This window comes from Pinus tabuliformis, chromosome 1_2 (assembly GCF_031772625.1).
Source record: "Pinus tabuliformis cultivar Carrire ecotype Pingquan chromosome 1_2, CPIR1, whole genome shotgun sequence".
Classification (NCBI taxonomy): domain Eukaryota; kingdom Viridiplantae; phylum Streptophyta; class Pinopsida; order Pinales; family Pinaceae; genus Pinus; species Pinus tabuliformis.
Window position 1 is genome coordinate 482,467,829 of NC_142298.1, and position 11,923 is coordinate 482,479,751.

Genomic DNA, 11,923 nt, shown 5'->3' on the forward strand with positions numbered 1-11,923 from the left:
TGAAAGTGGTTAGGAGGACACCAAAAAAAAACTTAGAATTGTTAAAAAAAAATATTTAAGTAAATTAGCGTAATTTAATTGTTATACATTTTAATTCTTCATTATAATATGCTTACCATTTACACTTGATGTTGAAGTTTTGATTTAGCCATTATGACATCTTATTACTCACACTCAATGATAGTTATTTTGGGATAAAAATAAGTGTTGTTTAATTATTATATAATTTGAATTTTTTTGGAATGTGGTAAAATATTTTTTGGGTTAAATTTTGATGTTTTTGTTATTTAAAATGTATTTTTAATTACATATATAGATTTAATACTAAATTCTTAAAATATTTTAATTATGGAAATGTTACAACTTAAACTTGACTTGTGATTTAAATTAATTTTTACAAATTCAACAAATTTTTTTATGAAAAATATGATAGCTAGATTACGAAATAAATATGGATAGAAAAGTTTGCAGATTGTACACATCCCATAATTTAGTTTGTGACTTTCAAATCAAGACCAATTTGGAGTAGTCAAGGCCTAAGGAAGTCCCAATTAACTTTGTAGAATGCTTTAACCAAATTCATTTTTAAAACCATAGATTCAAGATTTTTAGTTTTTAATACAATGAAGAGACTCTTGAGCCACACCTATAGCATCATGAATCTAGCGTCCAAGGAGGAAACCAAACTGTTCTTGTGATATCATTTATGAGAGATTATTTTTTAATCTGTTTGAGATGATATTAGCAATAAATTTAAAGATTAGATTGCACAAGGAAATTGTTCTGAAATTGTTAAAAGTCATAGGTTTGGAGCATTTGGTGATCAAAGCAATAAAAGTGGCATTAATTGCCCCAGAAACCGACCCAATTGTTCTTCCCTCCTCCACTACTTGAAGAATGCCATTTCTCATCAAATTAAAAGAAAGCAAGGTATAATTCAACGGTCCACCCATCAGGACTGGAGCTTTTATCCTTAACAAAGGATTTTAAGGTTGAACTGATTTCATCCAAAGTTACAAGGCCGCCACAATGGCCAAGTTCTCCTCTGAGAAGAAACAAAGAAAGTTTCGTATAACATGAAGATGAGCTATAATTAGATTTTTACCTGCGTCTTTGAAGAGGCTATAAAAGTGATCCTTTGCAGCCTCCTCCAAATCCTCTTGTGAGCTAGATGTGGATCCATCGAAAGCCTTAATATCCCAAATAGAGTTCAAAACTATCCTATAGATCGCATATATGGAAAAATTTAGTGTTTCCATCTCTTTCCTTTATCGATATAACTCTAATTTTCAAACTCCACTCCTACTTATCAGATTTAAGTAACTAAGATTTCCTCTCTTCCAGATTACAGAGGTACATTTTCAATTCATTAGGAAATTTCAAGGAGATATGGAATTGAAATGAGGTCTCATACTCTGCCCAAATCCCTCTCCCTCTCTTGTTTTTTATTATTTGCCCAAATCTTGACCTGCTTTTCGTAACAGCGCCCTCCCAAGTCTACCCAAAGTAACCATGCATCTCGGGGTAAACATGAGGAGAGATGCTACTACAATTAGATTCAACCTCCTATGTTGCCTTAAGGAAGTGGAATCGACAGAGCATCACATACAGTCATCCAACATCATCAACAGAACCCTCAGGAGACAAGTCAGTCAGTCACTCAAACAGCCTGTCCATGGGTCCCACTGATGTTCTGCGACTCTTAGGCCATAGTCGCTCTCATGCTATGGGCAAGGGAGCGCCCAGAAACCCAAAGTTGCTCTCACAGGCCTGCCTACCAGCACCTGTGGACCAAAATTGCTAGTCTTGTGCCAACGACCCTGAGATTTAAGCCACTTTTCTAGCCCAGAATCCTAGTCTCTGCCCAGAACTTGTTGTAACTTCCAGAATTCATTAAAAACATAATAACAATGTTGATCAATAAAAAAATCACCCTCAAGACTAAGCCTGAGCATCCCCAACTGGGATTGACATTTTGTCAAACACTTGGCATCAATGCAACCTGCAAGTCTAGGATACAAGATAGAGCATAAACGACTGAAAAAACTTATGAAACATAACTAGAAGGATCACCTCCTTCTCCATTGAACTACTATATCATCAATTAGGTCTTGCATCCATCCATTTAATAGTTACAAGTAAATACATGAAATAACCATGACATGAACCAGTCATTCAACCATGCTTATAACCAACATAAAATCATATAAATATCAGAGATATGACAACCATTAAATCCACATATAAATCAGTGAAAAAGTAAGGGAACTTATCTTTTATTAATCATAGGCAAATTCGACCAGGTTTGGGACTTCCACGTACCACCCGACCATAAACATGGCTGAACCAAATCTCTCTTTCAGCCAGTCACCCCTGTGCCATATTCTAAGCATGAATGTGGGATCTCATAGAACAACCAATCCAAGAATAGTCAATGGAATCCAGAGGTTAAACCACCTCCACCCTCATCAAACCGTGATCACACCAAAACCGGTGCTCCGATCACAACCGAACAGAACTTGGAATGCCATCTGGAATCCATCACTATCATTGAGGAATTTTCTATCTCCTTGTCCCTCAGGCTTTAATGCAATCCAAACTCGAATCACTAGGCCCTAAAATGAGACTGCTCCCTCATGTTGTACCATGTATCTCGCCAAACCCGATCAAGGGATTCCTAGGCCTTTGGGAATAAACCTTGAGAACACCTCTGCCTTGGATTCTGAAATCCATCCGACATTTCCAAAGCTTAAAAACTAAAATAACATCCCAACATACCATGGGATCCAGAAAAAGGTAAGGTTAGGTTGAAAACCACTGTCATAACCCGACAAAACTATGCCACTGACAACAAGAGAACCATACACCAATATGCAAAGCCATGCATGTCCAAACTAGCTAGGAAATGACACATGCAAAAGGTTACCTGCAAGTATTCCCACTGAAGCTGCTTAATCCCGCTCTTCCTTCCTTGATCCTTGCTTTCCTTCCTTTCCCTTTGCTTGATTTTCCTTCCTTGATCCAAAGCTAGAGTGCTCCAAGAAAACTCTAAGTAGCCAAGAGTGAGAGAGAGAGAGAGAATAATGAGAGAGCTCCAAACTTTCCCTAACCAAGAGCTTAACACTGAGAAAACCTAACACTAAGCAATTTGCCAAGTGATCCTCAGAAGCCTTTTTATCAATGAGGCCTCTAATTTCTTCATTTTCCATTATTTTCCTTCATTTTCCTCCTCACATGCAACCTATGACCTTTTACCTTCATTTTCTCCTAATTTCCTTTATTTTCATAAATAAATGTGCCAAAAATGCCTTTTTGCCTTTTAATGCATTTGCCTTAGCCTTTGCCAATTTTCCTTAGCCAAAACACACATCCAGTGATGCCCACTAGGATATCTTTGCCCAACATTCACTTTGGAATACATTTCCCTTACCCTTGGTCTTATTTTGACTTTATTAACTTTATTACATGGAATTTCACTAGGGCTGTTGCATTTTTTTGAGAACTCAAGACTCCATGGAAGAAAATAAAGGTCCAACTGGCAGCGCCTTCCAATAAGATTTAACCAAAGAAATGAAAGAAACATCTTTTATACAAAAGTGATTGAGTTTGAAAGGATACTTGATGGGGAAAGCATTAAAATCCAATTGGAGGAAAATGGGAAAATGACTAAACATGCCTTCCGAGTAGATCCAGGATCAATTACCCATCCTTTTAGCTAGGGGTTCAACTATCAGAAAGCGATCAAGCCTTTTAGCTATCCCATGATCCCCAGGCTGCCCATTCCTCCAAGTAGGAGCTAGAGGGATTGGACATACATTAATAAGATTTGAATCTTGAGTTACTTGAGAGAAAACTGGATCTAGTGGGTCCGATCCGTGCATTGACCCCCTATATTTCACTAGCAGAGGTAGTGAAATTCAAGTCCCTAGCTAAAATAAGAGAATGTTCCCACAAAAACCCACTAACGTGTATCTGTTTCCAAAATACCTCTCTATCCTCATATGACCCATAACAATTAACAAGCAATACGAGACTATCCAGACCTCTTAGATAACCTTCCAAAATTATACCAACCCTATTATTCCTTCTTGTCATAGAAAGCCTGAGTAGAATGATCAATAGAGAAAAAAAATGATGGACTTTTAAAAGGGGTTAGGTTGTTCAAAACACTGTGTATTATCTACTTTTTGTGGATGATGTTATGCTTTTTAGGGAAGGTAGGGTTGCTAAATGTGATACCTTTTATAGAATATTTACTACTTTCTTCAACTAGTATAGAATCAACAACCATAAATCTTATTTCAATTAGAACAAGACTTCAGATGAGACCCTGGTCTCCATCAAAACATTTTTTCCCTTTAAGGTGGAATCATTAGAGAAAGACCACAAATCTAGGCTTTTACTTGAAACCAAACTATTACCACTCAAAAGATTGGTCCTTGTTAATTAAGAAAATAGAAAGCAAAATTGGTAACTAGTGTTACAAGTGGCTATCTCTGGGAGGTAGAACGTTTCTGGTCAAGTTTGTGTTGGAGAGTATTATGGTGTATTGGTTAACGCTCTCTAAGGTCTTGAAATCCATTACAAGGAAAATTAGACAATATATGTTTAATTCCCTTTGGATTGGCAAGAATGATAAGGAAGGTATTCATTTGGAAAAGTGGGAACTTTTATCACAACCTAAGTGCCTAGGGGGTTGGGGCTTCAAAAACTTATACTGGTTTGGCTTAGCCCTCACTATGAAGATCCTTTGGAGAGCTTTAACTAGTTATGGTATTTGGAATCACACTATCAAGGACAAATATTTTAAAAATAGGTTTGACACTAACTAGCTGAGATCATATGTCAAGCAGGTAAATATCTTTGGTTCTATCACTTGGAGGGGTTTGTTAGAAAATTACTCTTGGCTCTACACTGTAATGTCCCCATCTGCTTAGGTGACATAAGGAGAAGATTCCGCTAGCCTAATTAGGTTCCCGTAGGATAGGATGGGGAAAATTAATTAAGGGAACACAATTCATATAGGAGAACACTTTATAAAAGATAAAGTGGAGAAAATAGAACATGGGTCCTAGGCTAACGAAAAGTCACTTTTAAATTAAAGTGAGAAAAACCGCTAAAGTAACTTTATTAAAATAAAAGGTAAAAGGGTGACAAAATTGTCAAGCGAGTTATAAAAAAAGGGAAATGAGGATTATCTCCTCATTCTTGCATTTGATCACTTGAAAAATAGAATTTTGGAGAGCTCTTGAGAAAGAGACCAAGGTTGTTGAAAACCCTCATTTTGGTTGCTGGTTTCGGTGTTGAAACTATACATCCTAGCTAATATTGGAGCGAGATCACTCAGATTTCGACGTTGCCCTTTATTGTTGATAAGAAGAAGGTAGTGGCAAAAGTGGAGTAAGTTTTGAAGGTGTTATCAATTTTATAATTCATTCTTTGGTATTCCTATTTTTCTTCCGTGTTGGGTGAGAACCCTTGCATTTATGGGAATATTATTTAGTGTTTATCAAGCAGGGAACATCAGTTGTTGGGGGCTGAATCCTCTCCTCACAAGCCAAGTTTTTGAGCTACATTTTGAGGGCCAAGTTACTACTATTTTGTTGGAGCACTTGGGCCGAGTTTACCTTATATGTTTGCTGGTCGAGTACCACTCAAGTCTGGGCATAAATATTATTCTAGTGGGCAGGCCGTATCCCTTTTACATAGACCCAAGGTACACTAAGTATAGGCCGAGGGCCTCATTCATTATCAAAACCAATATCAACATTGAAAGAGGGCTAAGTTTACCATACTCTTGAGGACCAAGTCACAGTCATTTTTAGAGGTCGAGTTGCTTACTTTAAAGAGGGGCGAGTCCCTATTCTTGGTGTCTATTCAAGCTACTGGAGATAACAGTTATCCCTTGCCGAGGATGTGTTGGGAAGACTAAGGATATTCTCAGTTATCACTCCAGCCTTTCCTCTATGGGCCAAGGTTCCAAGTCTATTCACTGTGTAGTCATCTTACAACCCCACTATTTATGCAAATCTGCTGATATTTCTTGTTATATTCCTTTTAATATTGTTGTGGCTTATTTTATCAGTGGTATGTGCCTTCTTTGAAATTAATGCCAATTACTTGCTACTAATTTGGAAGTACTTTTATGGTGTTTATTTGGTATTGTGAATACTTATTTAAATAAAATACAAAAAGAGTGCACCTACAACCATATGCATGCAAATTGTTTAACTCAATGACTCAATGACAAACTCAAATAAACTAAAAAAAATAGTGGAAAAAATTGAGATATTCCAAGGGGTACCTTACATACACTTGGATTTCCTTAAAGGTGGGTAAGGGTAATCACATTATCCTTGGGAAGGATCCTTTCATAGGAGGTGTTGAATTTTATAAACTATCTCTGGAGTTGATTTCCCTCTTAAATGCTAAGGGGTTGAATAGATTGAGCCATGTTAAAAGATCTAACTCTTGTACTACTCTCTCTGGAAGCTAGAAAAACTCAAATGATTTGGGCTTATATTGGTCCTTGGCTACTGAATGAGACTTTTCTGTTAGAGACCTGTATTCTAACATGATTTATCTGAATAATGAAGAGGACTCCATAGTATGGAGTTGGAACACCTCTTCAGGCCATGTTTATGCTAGATTGACTTATGAACTTATCTCCTCTCCCTCTCTAGAACATAGATAAATTTTGTGGCATAAGAAAATATGGAAATGGTTTATGCCTCAAAAACTTTGGTGCTTTTGTTGGCTCACTTCGAGTAATCATATTCTTACGTGGGATAATCTCCAATGAAGGGGATTCATTAGCCCGAATGTTTGGTGTCTATGTAAGTTTGAGCCTGAATTTGTTGATCACCTCTTTTTTCACTATTCCTTTACCAAGGTTGTCTAGAAAGACACTTTAATTGTCCTTAGACTTTAGGACAATGGATCTGCTTCTTCTTTGAAATCCTGCCTTCATTGGTGGGATAAAAAGATGGGCAGATATAAAACCCTGCCAATCTTTAATACCTTGGGCATCTGAAAGGTGAGAAACAAATTCTTATTTGAAGATTTAACCATCAAATCTGAACATATACTTTCCCAGATTATTGGTTTTTTTAAGGAATTCATGAGATTTCCAAATCACAAGAATGTCATAAAATTTTGTTATCCTATGTTATCACAATTTTGTCTGTTGTTTTTTTTTATGGTACATCACAAGTAGGTCTATGTTGCGCAAGTGCCTTTATCAAGCTCAATGGAACCCATTCTATTCGTATTTGGTTGAATATTCGATCCAGAACAAACACTAAGGTTGAAATCACTACTTGTTGGACACTTCTATTTTTTGTAACCTTCAAAATAGTTTTCTTATTTACAAGTTTGTGGTGATTCTAAACGCATAATTGACTAATTATATGGCTTTACAACCTTATAAGTATTAAATTTATATTTCCGGAAGGACACGATTATAAACATGAAGAAAAATTTCAATCTCTCGTTTCAGCACATACACAAGGAGTGGAATACTTAGGCGAACACCTTATCGAAAAAGGGCTCTTTCCACTGAAAAAGAAAAAGGAAAAAAAGAAGAAGAAGAAGAAGAAGATAATAATAATAATATATATATATATATATATATATATATATATATATATATATATAAAAGAATGATAGGGTACTACTTTGATAGAAAGAGGAAGACTTCCTCTTACCTCATATATTTAGTTTGACATTGATAGGTCTGGGCTTACAACAATACTCTTCCTTATGAAAACTTGCTTAAATAATTAATGTATTATTTTGTCTTGGATTATGATTTCTCAATTTGTTGAGAGAAATCTAGAACATGAATGTTTCCTTTTGTTTTTTGCTAGGATAGTAAGCATAATTACTACAACTATTTTCATCACTAACTTTATTGAGTTTTTGAAGGTTTATTCAGTGATACCACTTAGACTCAAGATTTTCTTTGTATGGTGGTTTTTGCTCTGATAATTGGATAAATATTTTGACGTTGTGCTTATGCATGCCATTGGTGAAGTTATGCTTCATTTGTAAAAATGTTGTAAGTAACTTTTACTTGAATAGAAAAAGTACAAAATTTTTTAGTGCAAAAAAATGGTAATTGAACCTTATATCTTCATTAGGAATTATGAACAATTGCTTTAAATGTGAGATTTTATCAAAAATAAAAAGTTGTCTACAAGGTGTCAATTCCCTTTGAATAAATGTGACACTAGGAGAGGTTGAACCATAACAAATTTGAGTGTCAATTTCCCTTTAATAAATTTACAGTAGGAGAGGTTAAGTTGTTACAAATCAAAGTGTCAATTTCTCTTGAATAAATCTGAGAGTAGGAGAGCTTGAATCATGTTTTTATGGTGGAAATGGATACAACACCATCCCTCAATAAAATATAAGAGAGTAGAAAAACTTGAATAGTGTTTTTGATGGTGAAAATAAATTCAATACCATCCTTTGGATACCGAAAATCTATTTAACAAAATCTCTTGATAATTCCATAGTTAGAAAACCAAACCTATGCTTCGCTGGACTACGGCAAAACAAAAAGAGAAATGAGACGCTATCTTTTCATTGGGAATTGTGAACACTTGCTTTAGGTGCGAGAGTTTATCAAAAAAATATAATAAAATGCTGCTTCGGATGCGTGACTCGAATTATCCTTCAAATTTTTCCATAAATGTTTGCCACAAGACGAAATTCAATCACCGGAAGCACTTAACCAACCATGTGAAACATCGGTGTATTTGGTTGGTTCTACCAAAATAAATTTCTGGGTAGTTTTGCAGATTGTTAATGTGAGCTTTGCTAGTTTCGTGAAATTCGTCTGTAATAATGATGAACTCAATAGTCTTTTTGTATAGGATTCAAGCGCGTATTCACATGGAGACTGAAAGGCATCCGAGCTGAAGACTGGTTTTTCATCGTCATCCACATATTCATATCACTGCAGGTTGGTGTATTCCATTCGTTTTTTCCATGGTTTAAAATAGCAGAAGAACACAGGCAGTCTCTGTGACCATGAAACCTTCAAGAATGTCACTGCGAAAGAATTGAATCTTGAGTTTTTCAACAATCTTGAATGTGGCAAGGAAAGCCTCAACTCTGTTATCCTTTCTTCTTTAAGTCTGTTATCCCTTTCTGGTCTCTGTTATTCTTCAATCTGCAACTATATCTTACTGTTAAATCAATCTTCTTTAAGAATTATCACTGAAGATTACAATTTTACAATATACACAATCTGGGTTTCAAATGCAATGCCCTTTTGGATACCCTGTTTTTCTCCGCAATGCCCTTTTGGATACCCTGTTTTTCTCCGCAATGCCACTGCTCCAGAGCTTATGATGCCACCAATTATATTAGCAGGTACACATTTGCAATGGATATTTCGAATTAGGTCTAGGAGGTTTTGGGTTTAGGTGTAGGGTTTCGGCTTTCGCTTTTGTTTACTTGGGATTTGGTTTCAAGTCTCTTTTAGACAATGGCACTTCTTGGAAGCCTTCCCCTACAAACATCATTTCTCCATTGCAAGTCCAATAATCTGCAATATTTTCCTAAGCCTATGCCCTTCTGTTACCCTCCACTTCACACCCACATGCTAGAGCCCATCAGAGCAATCTATGAAAACCGATGGGCACGTTTTGGAGGAGAAAGTAATAAACCCATCAACATATTGCCACCGGAACCTCAGAAAACCGAAGGTTTGAACTTCCAGAGTGTCCAGTTGGGGATTCCACATAACGGACTGATGTTGCAAGGAATGGACACGCAAGCCGTGCCGGTGAAGCAGAAAAAGGTAGCAGTATATTGGGATTTAGATAACAAGCCTCCGAGGGTTCGCCCATTCGATGCTGCGATGGCAGTAAGAGAAATGGCTAGAAGGTTCGGAGAAGTTATCGATGTATCAGCATATGCAAACAGGCATGCGTTTACGCATGTGCCTCGGTGGGTTGTGGAGGAGAGGCGAGAGAGAAAGAAACTGGACTTTTTAGAAAGCAAAGGCCTGGTAGTACCAGACCGACCCTATATCTGTGGGGTTTGTGGAAGGAAATGTAAGAACAATGTTGACTTAAAAAAACATTTTAAGCAGCTCCATGAGAGAGAAAGGCAGAAGAAGCTTAGCAGGCTAAATTCACTCAGAGGCAAGCGAAAGGCCAAATTTAGAGAACAATATAGAGAAAAAGACGAGAAATATAAGAATGCAGCGCAAAATCTACTTTTTCCGAAAGTAGGGTATGGGCTTGCTTCTGAGCTAAGAAGGGCTGGTGTGTATGTAAAAACAGTAGAGGACAAACCACAGGCAGCAGATGCAGCATTGAAAAGCCAAATTCAGCATTCTATGACCAGAGGAATTGATTGTCTGTGTATTATTTCGGATGACTCTGATTTCTCTGAGATGTTAAATAAGGCTAGAAATAATAATATCCGGACTGTTGTTCTTGGAGATAGCAAGACGCTAAAGAGATACGCTGATTTGTGGCTCTCCTGGGATCAGGTTGCAACCGGGAATGCTTGGGATGAAATTGACACTGTTGTGCGTAAGTGGTCTATTGAGGAGGCTATTATTGATGAAATTGCTGAGATTCAGGACACAATAACGATTGAAGATTACAAACATGATCTTGATGAAAGTGACAGTGAGATGGATCAGATTGCAGAGGAGATTGTCAAGGCTCAGGGTAAATTGGATAATTTTGGTAGAGTTTCGGCATTTTCAGAGGATGAACAGCAAATGCAAACAGAAAATGGAATTGAGAATTTGGAGGGACATTATTATGATGACGACAACGATGATGACTGGGACAGTGATGAAGACATAGAGCTGGATAATGAAGAAGAGCCCAACCGTTTGAAGCACACATCATAGGTATTCATGCCAACCAGTGTTCTGAAAAGAGACAAATCAAATTCGCTCAGGCTCTAGTGTTAACTTTCAAGATATGAACAAAGATATTTACTTATTTATCCTTGTTCCTTGTTAATATCTAGTTAATATGATAAATCTAACTGTAAAAATTGTTTCAGCCTGTGTAAATTTTCTTGGTGTCAGAATACCGATCGTTGTCGTTGACTACAAATTGTCTTAAAGCTTTTTACAGACTGATACTGGAAGTGTCTGGGCAAGTATTTTTCTTCCCCCCTTCAGTTTCTGCAGTGCTATGCTGAATCTTGCAGATTTATTGATTTCCCTGGACTATCTGTTGCTTTTCTCATACTGTGCTTTGATGGACACTCTTATGTGGCATGTCGGTCACTAAAACAATAGTTTTCAGGATTTTGATTGATGCTGGTTTTGCCTGTGAGGCACAACACTAAATACCTAAATGTGTGAGGGCAACAGAATCCATTCTAACGACTGGTTCTGAAGAACACTCTGGTTTACCTAGTTAAGACTCCCATTGTTTCGCCTTTGAACAAGACTTTTGTTAAAAGAGGACGTGTTTGAGAAATCTTGCAATTCAGTGAGGGGCTTTGGTTCAACTCTGTGGCTCGGAGATCCTGATTTTGATATATAGGTAATTTCGCAAGGCATTTGTGAAGTTTGGAATTGTTTGTAAAGATGGCATCTACTTCAAGTGAGAGAAAGGAAGTTATCATCTTTTATGGAAAAGACTAGGCACATTATCCTGGGTACTGCTATTTACTGTTATTTTATCCTCCAGTCCTTTTTGTGGATATAGTTAATATCAATGTAATGTTGATGATTGGATCTGTAGCTATAACAATCTTGACAAGCTGGCCGATCACATCTTCTATTGGAATACAAAATTTATAAACATATGTCTCTTCAGATTCAACAACGTTGGCAGTTCATATACGAGCCAATCAGCTCCTAGAGTTTTTTATTTGTTTGTTTAGAAATGCACGCATTTTATGTTCAAAATAGAGAACACTATGATTATTGATA

At 36.7% G+C, this 11,923-nt stretch overlaps 1 protein-coding gene across 2 annotated transcripts; it reads left to right on the plus strand.

The window, feature by feature from the left end:
- The first annotated feature begins 8,622 nt into the window (after positions 1-8,622).
- Positions 8,623-11,332, plus strand: LOC149206436 (uncharacterized). 2 transcript variants are annotated; one of them, XM_089395414.1, is made up of 2 exons: positions 8,623-10,882; positions 11,041-11,332. In XM_089395414.1, exon 1 carries the CDS (start codon positions 9,497-9,499, stop codon positions 10,880-10,882), a length of 1,386 nt encoding a protein of 461 aa, XP_089251540.1. In that variant the 5' UTR covers positions 8,623-9,496; the 3' UTR covers positions 11,041-11,332. The 2 variants fall into 2 exon arrangements, with proteins under 2 accessions (XP_089251540.1, XP_089251541.1); XM_089395415.1 differs by having other exon boundaries at positions 11,066-11,332.
- Positions 11,333-11,923: the final 591 nt, after the last annotated feature.